The following is an 18,033-nucleotide window of genomic DNA, read 5'->3' as shown; positions in this document are numbered from 1 at the left end:
GGCCAGCCTATGTGAAGTGTTATTGTAATTAAATCACAATTACCCATAAAATAAAATTATCTCATGGTGTTCTACACCATTCACTTCATTAATTCGACCTAGGAGACTGCTGATCTTAGATCCTAATCTGTCCAATTCTTTCAGAGCTGTTACCATAAAAAAATAATCTGTGGGAGAACTTTACCTCTATTGGAAGAATTAAAAATCACAGACTAATACTGTAAGTGGGGGACAATGCAGAATGTTTAAGTCCTTTGCAGAGCAGTGTACTTGAATCAAATCTTCTCCCAGTCTCCTTCGTTGTTGACTCTAGGAATTAAGTTCCTTTAACCTGTCTGTGTATTGCACTTTCCTGACACCACTAATCATTCTTGTTGCTCTTCCTTGAACATTTTCTAAAGCTGTCCTTTCGTTTTAAAGCTTGAACTCAACTTTCTTTGAAATTCCACACTTCATGCAAGGTTCCAGTCATTCTACTTGATATTGGTATTGCTTCCCTGCATTGTGTCGAGAGGAATTTACATGCATACCCAAATCTCTTTTATGTACACAGCCCAACCGCTCAGACTCAGTCATGCAATATGCATAATGTATGTTCCTGCTTCCTACATGGATTACTTTGTACTCATCAGTATTTAATATCATTTTCAAAGTGTCTGCCAATACAATCATTTTGTCTTTTTGTAATGTCCTTTCTACTACTACTTGTGTTTTTGTCACCTCAAACTATTTTTGTATAAGCTGCACATCTAACTGTTTTGCTGACTATACAAGCATCTTAATCTTTAATATAAGAGCAACAGGCCAAAAACTGATTTTTGCAGTACACCACTCTTAACATCACTGTTTCATCTTTAACTAGTTTTCTACATGCATATATGACCTAAGCTTTATGATGTTATGCTCTTATTTTGATACTTAAAACTCTTATTAGGAACTGTATCTTTCTGGAAATCTACATACTCTATGGTATGTCAAATGCTTTAATGGAAATGCTCTTTTATCAATTTTTTACATTTTTATCTCACTATTGTCCTTGATGTACCAGGAGCTAAAGTAAGACTACTGTAAGTGGTTCAGTTTTGTCCTCTTTTTCATGAATGTGTGTAAGGGTTGTGATTCTTTCAATCTGTGTGTCTACTTCCCATCCTTAGTGACAGCTGAAATGTCCCAGAAAGTTCTGTGAGTAACATTCATCAGTTCCTTAAGTACCAAAGGGAAATACCATCAGCTTCTAGTGATATATTATTAGCTTTAAGCCATCCTAGGCCCTTTCATATCGCTCCGCCAGTTAAGCTGAAATTACTCATTAGTAGTGGTCTCCTTGTTTAACATGGGGCATGTATTGACATTTTCTTTTGCAAAAACCTCTATGAAATATTAATTTAGTACATTTACTATTTCTTTTTCTTCTTTCAATATTAATCCCATATTAGGTAGACAGGTGCTTCATCTTATAGTATTATAGTATTTAAAAAAATAAGCTCTTGCTGCCACTTTTTTTCTTTCGTTTGGCCATTCTAATGTTTTATTTCAGTTGTGCCTGTAACTCAGTGCACCCTTTGCCATTCTTTAAGTCTGAGGAGAGCTCCATTGCTTCTGATTTCTCCTTTAAATTATTAAGGCCATGTTTCCCTCTACATTGGATTTCATTGAATGTGAATCCTTTTTCAGTCCTTAGTATTATGTTACTGAAATATAGCCATCTTTCTACTGTTAGCTGTACCCTTCTGTTCCCAGCTCACTGTTTGCAGGCTTTATCTAAAATCTTTGTAGTTTTTATGCATTTAATGCACAGTGTTCAGTGATATAGTGTATACTGTACATCCAAGGTTACCATATTATGATCAGACTTCACATGTACTTTAAGCTTTCAGGTGTAAGCATTTAAGAATTGATGTATTTTTGCATATTTTTGTTTTTAGTGTAGCTTTCCTGATTTTACCACAATTGGCCTGTTGTGAATTACACCTCCTCCTCAGTTTCCTAGCTTAAATATTCCTCCTGAACGTGTCAGTTCCTTGTGATTCAAGTGCTGCTTTTACAGGTCCCACTTGTTTTCGAAATACCCCTTAAGGCCCATAAACCTTCAGTCCCTCTCCTCTAGAGCAATCTTCAGCCAGGTGGTAAAATCTCCACAAACTAATTGAAATAAATTGCATTTTTTCTCCATAACAAGTAATTCATCTTTTCAAGGTTTTTTATTTTTATTTTGACATTTTTATTATGTTTTATGATGTCAATTTTCAGTTACTAAGACTTAGAAAACAATCTACCGTAGTTTTTTTTTTTAGATTTACAGTACAAACATTGCAGAGTTATGAACAACCTCTGTCTCCAAGGTGGTCTCCAAGGGGGCTTATCCGTATAGTTACCTGAAACTTTTTTTTGACTCTCTTCATGTCAAACAATGCTGTTCATTGAATTTTAAATAATATGCCAGTCATGATTCCAGGTAAATTTGAATGTGTACAGAGGGTACCAATAATTGTGAATTTGGAAATCTAGGATCAATGTATATGTAATGAACTTCAGAAAGATATTTTCAATCTTATTTGTTTACAATATTTATTAAAGTAAATTAACCGGTTAATAAATCTGTTTCAGATAGATATCCATTAAAATGGATATATATGTAAGGCTGGTGGAACATCTTTTAGAGTTACAGTATGATATCTTTTAAGAACATGCAGTCACATTGCATCATAGTAATACTTATTAATTATCTATAGCTGTTTCACAATACTGAGAGGCAGAACTGTATAAACAAAGATCTAACTCCATATTTTGTTTAAATAAAATCAAGGGTACACAGAATCACAGAAGTAAATGCATGTGCTCTTCTTGGGGAAGGCTGCTAAGAAACGCCTTCCTTTATCTTAGATTCTGATATCAGTGTGTTCCTGGATACAAGAGTGTAGAATTAATAATTCTGCTCAACTACTACCAAATGTCATGATAACGGACACCATATTAATAATGTGTGGGTTATTCTTTATTTGAAACACTTGCATGACATGAAAACTCTTATTTAGTTATTCACTACACACTGTGTAGATACAGAATTAATATTCCCTCAAGTCTTTTGCCAAGAAACGCTGTAAAATAAATGAAAGGACTCATTTCCCTACAAATTGGTACACGTTATTAAATAATTCGCTCACACACTGCATCATTTGTTTCCAAGGCAACTGATCTATTTCGATGAACAAAAATTAGTCTTTAGGCACATTTCGCCTTTTCAATGGAAATTAATGGCTTTGTATTCATTTGGAATAATGGAGGTGGACTGATTGAGAAGCTCAGTGTCTGTTGTCTCAACTTTCTACATTATCCTTATTGTTGCTTCTTGCTAAAAAAAACACTCCTTGAATGAGACGTTTCCCCATGTTTGTCAAAGGTCAAACTCTTTGATTTCCTCAATATGTCCATCCATATGTTTTCAAAAAGCCAGGCATTGCTGGTAAGGGTTGTGCAATCCATGAGTCTTTCCCAAAATGGGGCCAAGGCAGCAGTACGACGTAGAAGAAACAATTAAAATGCAGAAATTCTGATTCATCTAACCAGCATATCTTTGGGAAGTAGGAGGAAACTATACCATCCGGAGAAAACCCCAAAACATGCCCCTCAAAAACATGCATGATCCACACAGAGGTTGGAAATGGTCAGACTCGAACCCAGGGCCCAAGTGTTGTGAGGCAGAAGCTGTAACTGCCACACCAGTGTGCTGCATTCCGTGATAACTACCATGCATTATTTTGGATTACGACATCTTTAATGTGAATTATGTAAAGAAAACCATTACATCGCTTAGGATTCCATTATTAAATGTCCTTGTCCATGTTGCCTTTTAATCTCTTAATGTTTTCCAGCTTTCTTATAGCATTTTTGCTGCCATGATCCAGTCATGCTTTTTTTTCCCCACAGTTGAGCAATGTACCTTTTAATGCTTCTCGACAGCAGACAATCTTCACAGCGGATCCATTCTCACCTGCTATCAAAAAGCTGTGGCCACTCGTCTGTGTGCTGAGACAGTCGGGCCTGTGTTTTCACTTTCCCAGAGGTTGTTCCCCACAGCCTTCCAGAGACATTCAAATGTCTGAAGGCAAGGGATTTAGAAAACCCTTACACAGCCTCTCGAGATAAGACTGAATAAAATTTTGGGCTGAAGCGTGTGAAAAGAAAATACTGTCACGTTAACCTTGTCGCCCTTATAATCTGGTCTGAGCTGCTGACAGACCTCAGATGCCTGTTGCAGGTTTTAAATGTTCTTTCAGGTCAGGGACCTTATTTCACTGCATTCCATGCTTGTGTACTGCTATCTATGTGGTGGTGTACCAGAACTATAGTACTTTACAGACTTCACCAAAGGTAATCAAAGATGCTGTGCAGTTTCAAACTGCTGTTTGAAAAATGTGGCCCACATATATTATGAAAGATTACGGAGAATTTCTGCCCTGGTCATAGACTACAAAGACAGCCAAATTAACTCTTGTTCCAATATGTAAACAGTATATACACGCATATACATTGGGGAACCTGGAAATGTATGATATGCTAATCTGTGAAGGTGTCCATTACAGAAGGGTCTGCCCTGCTTGTGGAGAGCTTCCAGTTATTCTTACGGACCACCCTAAATCACCTGTTAATTGACGATTAGGAACACTTGCTCTAGCAGCTGATCAATTAAGCAAGAAGTATTTCAATGAAAGGAACACTGTTCCTTGTTCCTGATTTTTGTTCCAAAGGAGCTCTAAATTACTTAATTGAGCCTTTCCTATGTACAGTGATTGATCATTATTAAATTGTTCCAGGCCTTTAGAAATTAAAGGTTTAAAGGCGATCAAACCTGCCAGATTGGGGCTCTCTAGAACCAGGGTTGGAGACTCCTGTGTTACAGCCTCTCCTGTTCACAGATGATGGGTGCATTTCATAGCTGCCAATCACCATTGATTACAATCACAGTCACCCACACTGCCTAGTGGTTAATGTCATTCAGAACTGGCAGCCCTGCCTCTGGAGTGGTGATGAATTACAGTTGAAATAAATGAGTTGTCCAGGGTCAATTTATATGTAACTGAATGATCACTTGTGTTTTTCTTTTCTTTCTCCTGCATGTGAAACTTCAGTTCTTTTACCTGGTCTCTGACAGTAGTGCAAAGGAATATTTAGGGCTCTTGACCTGATCGTGAATTTAATCCCAAGTGAGGACACTCTACTGCTGTACACCCTTGAGCAAGGTACATTATCCAAATGATTTGCTTCAACAACGGTGAATTAGTGAGTACCTATTTTAAATTAAAGGATCAATAACTGTAATTTCTAAATAGGCAATTGTAATCCTTGCATAAAATTGCCAGCTAAATGTAGTAAATTGGTAACAGTTTTTACATTCTAGAGTTTTTCAGAGAGGGTGAGTAGGAAAGAAATTTTGTGAGCTTTGCTGACGACTGGTGACTGAATATGAATCAAATGAGTTTCTATGTGAATGCATTTGTGTCAGGAAAGCCAAACTCATTTGGAAAGGAGCATGCAAGCTGTAGATGGTTTTGTGCATCCATCGCAGTGCAGTGCAATTAAATCCAGCTAGCCTCAAAGGAAATGTTTATATCTTAAGGGAAATTACAAATGCCTGCCCCTTCCAACCTTTCCTAATGTTGTGAAAGCAGGAATCCATCTAGGAGGTGCAAACTTGACTGGCTCTGTCTAAGTTTAATTAGACAACCACACCAAGCTTTCAGTAACTTTGCTAATGTGGAATACCAGCATGGCCTATACAAATATTCCTCCTGGAGAAAGTAGATAAATGATGAAGAACAAATGAATAACAAGGTGATATGATAAATGAGTGAGAAGAATCATTCATTCTCAGTAGCGGACAAAAGATTAGGAAGAGGAGGCAATTCAGAAAGATACAAATAGCAGCCTGCTGGCGTTGGGCATTAGGCTGGAGAACAGTTCACAGTTTCTCCCAAGTCCTTATACAGTACATTCAGGGTCATTTTATGTAAAGCACGCTTCATTTATATTTTTATAATCCATTAAAGGAAAACAGCTCTGAAAAATGGAAAAGGACTTATTTTACTTTAAATATCATAATGACGTCACACATTGTTCTGTCTAGGTGAGCATGTTGAGCAACACTGGTGAAACAGAACAATCTCTATAGGAAGCTGTGAAGTTTGAACAAGAGAGAAAAAGGCCTTTGCCTTTTTCAAATGCTTTGAGCTGTCATTGAAATAATACTGTGGAAACTTCACAACAAAAAGGAAATGGCTGAGGTATTAAATTAGGATTTCACTCAGGAATTTGTCAAGGAAGAAATGAACAGTATGCCTCAGGCTGAGGAAAGACAAAGCTCTTTATTAAATAGTATTACTGTACCACAGTAGAGGCAGAAGTATTACAGGTATGAGAAGCACAAAAGATAAACACATCTTCAGGGACTGGTGGTATACTACCAGTTTTACCAAAGCAGACAAGAACTGCTCCAACAGTCACTCAGGACAGAGGTAATAGATTTAGTGTCTATTCAAAACCAGGCCAAGATATTAAAGACTAAGTCTTACTCCTATTACATGTGTGTTTTTTTCCCCACTTTCTTTTGACTTTTTGCAGTTCAGGGTCGCAGGGATCTTGAAGATCAGGCAACAGGCACAAGGCAGGGCTCACGCTGGATGGAATGCTAATCCATCACAGGGCAGGCGCACACACACACACACACACACACACACACACACACCAGGGCCAGCTCTCCCAGTAGTGTTTGGACTGTGGGAGGAAGCCAGATCAGCCAGAGAAATGCTGCAACTCTTTACAGCAATAGGATTCTAGGGGATAGTCAACATAGATAAGACCTGTGTGAAAAAGAGCCAGGTCTTGCTTAGCTCGCTTGTTGGGTGCTGTCACTGAGAACTCTGTGTCTGAGATGCAATGCACTCTTCGGCCATTAATGCACATTTTGAGAGGCCAGACTCCAGTAAGTGCTGATGTGTCGAAATACCTGGGGCTGTGGTCCCATATTGCCAAGCTGAATGCATCCGTCTGTGTGGGACATATGGCTTTGGAAAGGAAGTTTAAAAAATAAACACATAAAATCAGAAAGAAAAGCTTGATAAGGACAGCAAAACCTCCAATGAAAGGTAATGGAAACTAAAAATACACACACCGTTATTAGGGAAAATATCACAATCCAACAGGTGTGTGGGTCAGCAGGACCAGGATTGGGAACCACTGTCATAGATGGTAGTCTTAATTTTACATTTTTCCTTTAGTTATACTCTTAAAACTAGAAAAAAATCATTTATGACACCAGATCCCAATGTCTTCCCTCACTAGAGTCATTTTGATCAAACACTTTGAGGACATTGTTCAGATAAAGAAAGAAAACAGATCCAAGTGGCCGGTGAACACAGATGAGGACATGTACAGGGGCAGTAATTTTCTGGTTTATCACAACATCTCAGAAATTAATGCCTTACCTGTTATAGCCTCTGCTATCAAATTATAGGTTGCTTTTTATTAAATGTCAGATATTTCTGAATTAATCACTAGTGAAGACTGCATGATTAGGGTCTATTGCTACAAATTGCTGCAACAAGATCAGTACCTCCACAACCTGAATACAATTAATTGAACAATCCTGGATTGTAAAACATTTCAACAGGCTCTAATCCCTGGTCCTGAACCTTTCTTCTTTTTGTTTTCAGTTTTTAGCCAGTAAGATCTACACCTTCCTAATAGAAATAGACAGTTTAAAAGAAGAAGAGCCTGCCATAGATTTATCTAATGTGTGAGAGCAAACGTCCAGATGTTTGATATATGTGGGCTGGGCAGATCATCATTTATCCAAGCAGTGTGACAACTCTACTATACTATTGTTCTGCACTTATTCACATCCTGTACTACTGCCTCTCTAATGTGCCAGTTTAGAATGTGGGCATCCAGACTTCAATATTGGGCTACTTTGGTTACAATTATCATTATTTTGCCTCATGATGAAATAAAAATATGTATAAAATTTTACAGGACAGTGGCTGTTGAGGTTAAAAAAACCTTGGCCAAGATTTCTCTTGCTGCTTTACCTAATAATATTTCTCACACTGCAGAATTTGTCCTGTAGGTTTACTGTGCTGCTTCCATTTGACCGCAGGGTCTTCAGTGGAGAAAGAGCATGAATGGGTTGCAGGGGGTTGATATGGTACTGGCAAGTATAGACACAGATCACAATCAGTTGCTGAAAGGGAATGGACTGGCATGTTAGAAGCTTTGTGTGTGTGATTGTCTTCATTTCCTTTTTGATTTCAAAGAATTGAAGGTTGATCAGGTAGAATAGCTGCTGGCAGTGCCTAGTAAAAATGTAATTGAACAGCTGTGCATGTGATGTGATTTAGTTTGAAGAAGAGGGATTTAAGACAGGAAGGAAAGTGAGTGGAAAGATTGGGGTGCTGGGGGCAGGCATGAACAAGCAGAAGAAACTTGCTGGTTACACATGAAAATAAAAAGAATATACAGTAAATGATTATTCCCCAGAGAGCCCTGGTCCTATCACAATAACACAGACTAATTGCACAGTGTTGGGGTTTAGGATCAGACACGTCATAAATCCCTGTGGTGTAGTGTTATCAATATTGACTGTCTAATCAAAGGGAATAGATGGAAGCATGGTGAGTGCTATTAGCTTGTGCACAGAGTTTTTTTCTATAGATTTTTTGCTCTGCTGTTTGCCACATGTTTTTCCCCTTTCTCTATTTTTCTGAAAGTGAGACTCCTCTGTAAGTCTTGTAAGGAGCTGAAACCTGATGCCTCACTGACAACCCCAGAACCTTTTGTTGTGACTTTTATCTTTTCTTTGAAATACATACTGTATGAAGCCCCCACAGTTCTGTTTCTAACACACAGACCCTGTAGAATACCGGCATGCTTGAATGCTGATGCTTGTAGATTCTGTAATATCCTCTGTGACATTGTTAGTCTGAAGTATATAATGGGAAAATTCTCACCACTGCCCCTGAAAACTGCAAAGGATATCCTAAATTCTTGGTTTCATTTTCATTTTCCACGAGGATTACACTGAAATGCCACAGTACAGTATGTATGATATTTATGCAGTTTTGTTGTTTGCTACTTTGTCACCATGTTTAAACTGTTCTAGACATTGTTATGTGTATAAATGACCCATCAGAGTCTTAGATTTGGATAACCCATGGACACGTCCCCTGTCTGTATTAAAATTAAAAGCTTGTTAACTAATTTCAATATCGCATAGAAGCCTAGGAGTGCTTTTAAGATCATAATGCTTGTTGGGCTAATATTGATGACATAGGATGATAGGATAGGATCTTTCCTGCTTGGGCAGAATGGGTAAGCATCACAATCTAACTAAAACCATATAGAGTAGGTGCGTTGTAACTGTGTGCACTGCGCATCTAGATCTCCTCACTGTACCGGGATGAGGTTAAAAGGTAAAACAGGGCTACCCAAATGAAAGGCATAAAAGGAGATCCTGTTGCGGCCGCGGTGAAGCTGGCACATAATGTTACGAACTGAGACCACGCTGCAGTTTTTTCATGTTCTCTGCCCTGGCTGGCAGCCCTCTTTTCCACTCTCATCATCCCATAAATTGGTGAGCGCCTTTCGGATTGCCTCGACAGGATCCACAAAAGGTTTTGGCTCACCCAAGGGCCTCTGCTCGTGGCTCAGTGATGTGAAAACTACTTATAATAATTGCAGTGCGGAGGACGCTTTCTTAGCGGCTCCTTTGCGTGCTTCAGAATCAAGCTTCTGCTTCAGTGCAGTCGGGGCTGGAGCGGGGATAATGGCCTGTATCGCCTGCCACTTCACGACAAGGTAGGGGCTGTTTTCCTCTGGCCAGGCTGCAGCCTCGCCTGGGCTGCGTTTTCATCCCGCCATTCCTGAATGGCTGTTGAATTCATTTTAACAAGATAACTTCAAGGCATGGGCTGTTAGGGGGAAAAATACTATAATTGGGCTGCCCAGCCTCACGTGCTGTCTGCATTCGAATGTCCTTTAAAAATCCCCAGCAGCTCGACAGTCATTTCTTTCGTGTTTTCGCCTCTTCGCTACAGCTGAGCCCGAGAGTGAGGAAAGACCGGGTCCTCTTATTATATTTCCAGTGCTGTAACCCCGCCTTGCAGCTTTATGATTGATCCTAGGGAGGGTGTGAAGCTCTATAGCCCTGGAAACCTAAGCAACCTCAGAGAATGAGGTTCCATCTTGCATCTTTCAACAATGCAATCAGGGCTAGAACTTCCCATGTGACCCTACTTTGTTTGAGAGTGCCTTCCACTTTGTTTCATCCCATTTCTTGATTTTAAAAAGCATGGCAGAACAGTCAGAAAAAAAACAGCACCTTCTTGTGTGATTGTATTATCAGGTTTTAAAAATAAACATTCAAGAACTTCACAAAGAGGGTGACTTGAAAATGTCCACTTACCAAGGCAGAGCCCTTCTCCAGTCATCGCACTCAAACTCTGACTGCGACTTGATTTTCCATTTTGTTTGAAATTATTTGGTTTTGTGAGACCAGAAGAAATGATGATCCCTACCTCACACGCCAATTTTCAATGAGTGCGACTCTCCAGGAGAACTGGCAGGCTCCAGAGAAGGGCCTCTGGGGTAAGGGTCTTATTGTTTCCTGCCTGGGTTGATATTTTTAGCAATGCGGCAGTTTACAATTCCGCCTCAATCCACAAAAACAAGTCACACCACAGCGGCCTTTCTAAATCTATTCGGGATTGGTATGGAAGATTGTTGGAAGTGGCTCCAAAAAGTGCTTGTGTGTGAGTCACTCTAATGAAAAAGGAGAAAAAACGTGAAAGCTTAGTTAACAAGCAAGTGCTCAAGGACAAGGGTCATTTACCTTTTGTCTGTATATAACAATATACCTACATATTGTTATATTTATATCCTGCCTGGTATATTAATACTTATTCCAGTTTCCATGTGTGTCCAGGATATTAAACATTTCAACCAAAAAAAAGCTAATTTCTAAAGCTTTAACTATTTGTTCCTTTCCTGGCTTTGTACACAGCAAGATATATGAAAGGGAGTTCGCATTTTAATCTGTGTAATATATAGCCCGCAGTATAAAGTGCTTGACTGCTTTGATTTATATCAAAACATCATTAGGTTAAAAAAAGAAGACCTTCTGTGAAGTTTTCTGGGCCAAAAGGAGCCCAGCTTTAATTGAAATTAAATTGGATCCTCTGTGCTTGTCATCTTAAATATTTTGTGAAAGGTAATGTTGTAACTAAAATCATAAATCCCTTTTTCTTCCCCTGCGTGCGTAATCAACAGCGTGCTTGAGACGATGCTTTAATGCAGGACGTGCAATTTACAATTTCTGCATAATTTAAAAAAAACGATCCACTCTGCAGCCTGACACCTTTTGCTGTTAATACTCATAGATGGTGTTAAGTAAAATGGATTGTTAAAACACTCCATTAAGCATCCCGATGAAATATGGGGAAAAATCTGCGTTCGGAAAGTTGTGAGAAAGCAGACGTTACTGCAGTTTGTTTATTCTTAACTATGTTTGATTTGTGGAAAGACAGGTTGCTCAGTGCTGTTCAAAACTGCTCACAATGCTGGGTGTATTCCTCATTTTCACCAAGTCCATGGACTCTTGTACAGAATCCTACAAACACTGGAAAAAAAGCTGACTTGGGACCTGTCAAGTTCTGCCTTTTTTTAGGCCTGACAGAAATGATGAATATTCCAACGGCCTGTGTTGTGGGCTTTCATTACTGTTTGAATATCTGTTTTCATAGCTATTATAATGTCCCAATTCAACAGAGATGTCTGACTGTTTAGAATCATTGACAAGCTAGACACCATCCTTTTAATTTTGGTCTCAGATGTCTGGTATAATGCCACCATCTGCGCTGTATATTTTCAGTATATTTTCTCCACTGATCATCCACATACTGTATACAGTACCTGTACAAAACCAATGTGCCTGATCCTTATTTGCCAACAAACTATCTAGCAATAGTACTCTAAGTAGACTAAGGCAATGTATAAAGGTTCCTCTTAAAACTGGAGATGTGTTTATCCTCCTTCATCTATAACAAGCATCATTATTAACTTTGTCAAAAAGCAGCTCGGAAGTGAGTGTTAGTCGAATGAATGGTGTTTTTTTTGTGGATGTGCTACTTTCAAGTCTGGTTTTGTGTTAAATGGGTGATAAAAAACAGACATTTGAATTCAAATGTTGATTTCTTGAGTATTTAGTGCTGCATTCCCACTGGAGAATTATTTGTTAGGAGTGTGTGACCTATACCTATAGCCATAAACTGTAAAAATATCCAAAAAAGTTCTTTAAAATGCAGTAGTTTTTCTCTCCGTATGGTACAGTACTGTATGTGACACACTGTGCTCAGTCAAGCAAGTGATTGAAATGCAGCAGTTGCTGAAGAGAAACAGAAACTAGTAAAAAGTGCTGCTCTGGACAAAATACAGGGCAGATTGCATTTTACTCAAGTTAAACCACTCTTCAGGTTTACATTAAGGCAGTCTATAAGTGGTCAAAAAGGCAGAAGCAAATATGAGTTACTCTTTAAATAATACATTAGGACAGATAGGAATTTGCTGGGAATGCAGAACTATACCAGATAAGTTGCCCATACTGTATGAGTCTGGAGTGATGGAACCAGTGTTTTTTTATATAGCTGGAAAGGGTTTCACTTTCCAAATTTTGAAGAGAGGGACACTCATGGCACATAAAAAATCATGCAGAAGGTAATAATGTTCATTTTCTTTACACCAGAAATGGTGTCTTCAACCCCTATGAGAAAAGCAAAAGTGGCACACCTGGGGCAGTGTATCATTAACAATGAGCTTTTTATAGGAGGGTCTCAAGAAATATGTACTGTACACAGCCAGAAGGCAAAAAACAGTGCTCTTTTATTTGTATGTACTGCTAATAAACTTCAAACAAAACCCCAGCTCTCTCTGAGCTCAAACTCCAGTTCTTCTGCCCCCTCCCTATAAATATCCAGGCAGCTACAGTAAGCTGCTTACTGGCATCACATAAGCCAAAAGGAATACTTGTAAATTTTGCGGAACCAAAAAAAAAAGCATAAAAACACTCCACAAGGCTTGTCAGTCAATCTTTTATTTTGCTCATACAGTATCTCACTCTGGTACAGCACGTAACAGAGGCTAGTTAGCAGATGATGACAGCCAACCTGGAAATTTCCACTTCCTGGTTCCTGGTCTTTCTCATTCCGTTGACTAAGGATGGTTGCTTATTCCCTGTTGCACTCTGGGGAATGGGACACTTCTTATAGGTCATTCTTGTCTTAATCACATTAAAATCACCTCCCTCCTATACTTGCTTTTTGTACTTGTGTGTGTGTGTGTGTGTGTGTGTGTGTTCAATGGATCCAAGCATTTTTTATGTTTTGTTTGAAAAATGTTTTTAATGTGTATGTGTACAGTATGTACGCACATGATTGTTTTTTTTTTTAAGAAAGACTTAAAGGAGCTGAGGTCCTTTAAAGATCTAAAGTGCTCTTGAAGGCCTTGTTTCTATTGGCCAGCTGTTGTCAATAACCATCTAAGGCATAGCATTTAACGTCTCAACCATATTGTAACCATTGTCATTCAGTTTATAAAAAGTAGCCCTTGAGCTTTCTGTGATTAAAAGTAAATGTTTTTGCTGTGACGTATTTTTGTGCTCTTTGTTGTGACGGGTCCACTATTTCTAAGCCCTACCTCCGCCACCACATTTTCCATTCAAGGCAACGTAATTGAAAGTGTTCAGGGTATAAAACCTGGGCAAAGATCAGAGGCCTTTAAAGGCCGTTTCCCTAATCTGTGCCAGACAAACATGCAGGAAGCTGGGCTTCTGTGTTTATCAAAGGATGTGGACCACTGAACCACCACCCGTAATAACATGGAAGCATTTTCCACGCGGTGGTACTATGATGGCTGTCGGGAAGATGGATATAGCTTTCTTCCCACTGATGTTTAGTATGGAAAAATTCTCTATGCTGTGTCATTTGTCAGTGTCTCTTTTGATATAAGAGCATGGGATGTGAGATAAGACCTTATCTGGGCTTTGTCCACGGGGAAGCTGCTGGCTGGCTTTGTTCGTCAGTTAGGGTTAGGCTTTAAAGTAGACCTGCAGTGATTCCAGCAGGTGAGTCAGAAAAACAACTAAGAGCCAGAAAGGGAATATTTACATTGATCAAGATAGAAAAAACACCTATTGGAAGGATGTGTGAGTCAAATAAATGCAGTGCGCATTTTGTTAAGCCCTTCAAAGTGCTATGCTTTGGGCATTTGGGTTGTCTTGTTTCTTTTTGTGCTGGCAAAAGAAGAAATGTGTGGCTCTGAAAGGTTGGTTACTCTTTGATGTCCTGTTTTGCCTGTTTTGAAGTGCATCCTTGGAAATATTTGTGCAGTAACTCAAGTACAGTACCATTAGACATTTCTGTCTCATTATCTCAGTAGCTGTTGAATTGTTTCTCTGAAGCCAGAGAGACAATACCTACTGTACAACCTTCAACTGTGTTCCATGTGCAGCTACCTAGTGGAAGACAGTACTCTTCCAACGTTATTACAGATGGTATGATGGAAAACCTTGGTCAACCAGCTGCAACAGCAGTATTCTAGTCGGATGGTAGTGTAGTGAGATTTGTGTCATACTGCTGTTCGTCCTGGCAGAAATGAGAAGATTTTCCCAGTCAGTGGACCAGTTTGAAAGTGTGGCATATTGGCCGATGGGGTGCACTCAACTGAAGAGTGCCTATAAAACTACTTAGTGCCCTACCACATTCTATCAAATCATTTTCATGTGCAAGATAGAAGTCTATATGCTATTTGGCATATATAACAAAGGCGCATTTTTGTGACATCTATTAAGATTACAGTGTGCTTGGTCTCCTATTTAAGTTTTCCATTCAGATAACATTGAAAGATTTTTCTTCGAGTTTTCAGGCAGTGTCACTGTTCCTTATAACCTAATGTCATAGTTGCTCCTGGGAAACAATAAAAAGGAAGTGTGTCCTGAAGTTAAAGTTACTATATATAGATCTCCCCATGACTGATAGCAGAGTATATGTCCAAGTGAAATTGTCACATCTCCTGTCTCTCAACCACAGAATCAGGAGACAATAACAGCAGTCAGTCTGGAGGCAAGACTGTCTGTATCTCCTTTTTATTTATCATGCCTCCTTACAGTTGAAAAACAAACCCACAGTATTAGAACTTGTGTATATAGGACATGCAGATATTTTGCATAAGGGAAGGGGAGTCATTTAACCTTATGTACAATATTGCAACTTGTATTGTAATATTTAAATGTCTTTGCCTTATGCCTCAATAGCTCTGCATTAACCTAGAAAATACACATTCTTCTGGAAGTTAATGGTTTTATGACATTACTACTAGCAAGTTACTTAAGGTTTCGTTTTTGTGTCTCAGTTCAGATGTGATTGGCCTTTTCTCTCTAATTTTTGTGACTGTTTTTTTCATTTTATATACTTTTTAGGTATTTCCCTATAAAAATCCTGAGGGAAAACAGAACAAATATACATTTTAGAAGACATTTGCTGAGGTGGATAGAATGCTGCAGGAAAGGATTTATAAAAAAAAAATTCTACTGGAAGACTCTGGCACTCATCCTGAGTCTGTGTATGAAAGTCCCATTCATGTAGCTATGACTAAGTGCTTCTTTTGTGGCATTGGTCATGGTTAATTGTATTGCAGGTTAACCACCATTGCACAGCTCACTGTCTCTTTCTAGAGGATTAACATAGACAAACTAATGACTCTTTTATGTAAGATTGTTCTGCTGCTACCAGCACAGGCTGTTTCAAAATAGGTTACTGGATCCAATTTTAAATGGCAGCCAGAGATTTTCTGGTCTCCAAAGGTGCACTGATCCTGTTTACAAACGTGCGTTCTACCAGGAGACTGATATTTCAATCTCACTTCTCTTATTTTTCCTCGCCTGCTTCACAATCCAAGACAGATTTGTGCTTTGTGGGTGTCAGAGTTTTTCCCCTGCCCTTACAACATGGTGAGGACCTGGGATGATTTTGACATGTTTTATATGCTGGTTACGGAGCTCATGAAGCTCTTTTTGAATGTTTCTGGAAGGAGCATTTCTGTCTTTAAGGAAAGAAAGGGCACTCCCCACAGCACAATCTACGCATCTGTAATATGGACCTTATTTCCTTATTTAGTTTCCATATTTAATTTAAAATAAGTGGACAATTAGTCCATAATGTGCCCAGAGGGGACCTATATGTACTGTATAGGTATTTCTCAGAGGGAGTCTACTTATAATAATATCAGTATGTAGAGTGTAATACAGTTAATGTGCTGTATTACTCCTTGCCTATCTTATTTGCTATCTTTGCTGTTCAGTACAATCTTCATCCTTTCAGCCTGAAGCAAGAGGCAATCTCAATGCTGCACTCCTGGAGTCTGCAGCTGGCTCCACTATTTGCATGCCATCATGTGTTTCTGACTGCAGCTTTCTCATTTTTAATTGACTTGCTGAAAACCAGTCAGAGTAGCTTGCAAGTCAGGCATGTAGCTATATTTATTTCTCGTCCATTCTTTATGGGAAAAAGGGGTGAATGAGCTAAATAATGTGTCAGGAGACAGGGGGACTTGTCTTTGAGTCATCTACCAGTAAGAGCTGACCAGCGCCATCAGCTCACTGCCCATCTGTTTCTTTTCCAGGGTGAAGGCTAAGAAAGGGGTGAACCTGCTGCAGACCAAGGCCAAGAACGAGCAGTGGTCCTTCAAATCGGAGGTTCTCACAGGTGCCAAGCACTCCATAGCTACCATTGAGGTTGTCAAAAGGAAGGGTGTTGCAATGGGGTAAGTGATGTATTACATACAATATTGCTGGGCTGCTCACCATCTCTTGGTCATTTAAAAAAACAGTTGTGTTCCTGGGCAAACAGACTATGTTACTCACCCTTTTAACTCAGGAAAGGGAAAGATTGTGCCACCCCACCCAGGGATCCCATTTTACGAGTACAAAACCTTACTAGTACACCTCAGACACAGTTGTTTTAACAAAAGGACGACCAGCACCACACGCAATCTTTGCTGGCGATGTTAAACAACAAGGGTGAGCACTATCCATAGTTGTGTATCAAGGCAAAGAAGGTGTACAGTGTATACATTTCAGAAAGGAAGAACAGCCTTCTTTTGAAAACCTTCTGCATATTGCCATGGAGACTAGTTGGCATGACTGCTCGTTCTAAGGGATCTCTGACTGAAATGTATAGTGGCGGCAGCAGAACCGTGCCTACAGTGGCGAATGAGAAATGACACTAGAGGGAGGAAAGTCCTGTGTGAAGAAATAACCCTCTGGTTTCATCGTGAGCAGCTGGAGCCCTTAGTCCATGTAGCCGCCTGTAATATTTTATTTATTCTGCAGCCCCATTCATACCCCATCACTTCTGTGCAGCAGGGAACAGCAACTGAACACAGTTAAGGGATCCTTGTACAAAGAGACACATTTGAAACCTCAGAAAATACCTGCAGCCGCACAGAGCCATGTTACCTGCCTTAATGAAACACAGGAGCCAGTTCATTCCCCTTTTTCCGGTCTGCCCCATGTTCCAAAAGCAAATTGCAAAATGAATTTCTCATATGGTGACACTGCTTTTGAGCTGGGAGCCAGAGACTGCGAGGACCAGGGCCTGTTGACTTCTGAAGACTGAAATCCTCATTAATACTCAACAACTGGGGGGGAATCTTTTTCGTTTTTTAGGTTTTTTCAGCTTTCCTTCACAGTGTGGGTTCGGCTGTCAGACTCCACTAAAGCCTCCCCACTGTTAAATAGAGACTTGGAAAGATAAAAGAGACACAAGCCCTTCTGGAGACTGAGCAAGAACAGTGATGTTACCTGAATAAAACATGTCCATCTCGATCTCAGTCTCTTACTTTCTCTCTATGTATATTAGAACATAGCTGTGTCAAATCATCTTCACCAAACTTCATTTTATTTTTATGTGTGTATGTGAGCTGTAATCTAAA

The 18,033-nt window shown here is 39.3% G+C and overlaps 1 protein-coding gene across 1 annotated transcript in view; it reads left to right on the top strand.

The window, feature by feature from the left end:
• Positions 1 to 18,033, top strand: part of tmem132e (transmembrane protein 132E) — a 70,631-nt gene that overhangs the window by 18,684 nt on the left and 33,914 nt on the right. The window contains exon 3 of the mRNA XM_088907214.1: positions 16,723 to 16,863. Within this exon, the coding sequence (XP_088763340.1) occupies positions 16,723 to 16,863 (141 nt within the window). The remainder of the gene's footprint in view (positions 1 to 16,722; positions 16,864 to 18,033) is intronic.

This window comes from Atractosteus spatula, chromosome 27 (genome assembly GCF_055471065.1).
Source record: "Atractosteus spatula isolate fAtrSpa1 chromosome 27, fAtrSpa1.hap1, whole genome shotgun sequence".
Classification (NCBI taxonomy): Eukaryota; Metazoa; Chordata; class Actinopteri; order Semionotiformes; family Lepisosteidae; genus Atractosteus; species Atractosteus spatula.
The sequence above is the reverse complement of the archived record's forward strand: the minus strand, read 5'-3'. Positions and strand labels throughout refer to the sequence as shown.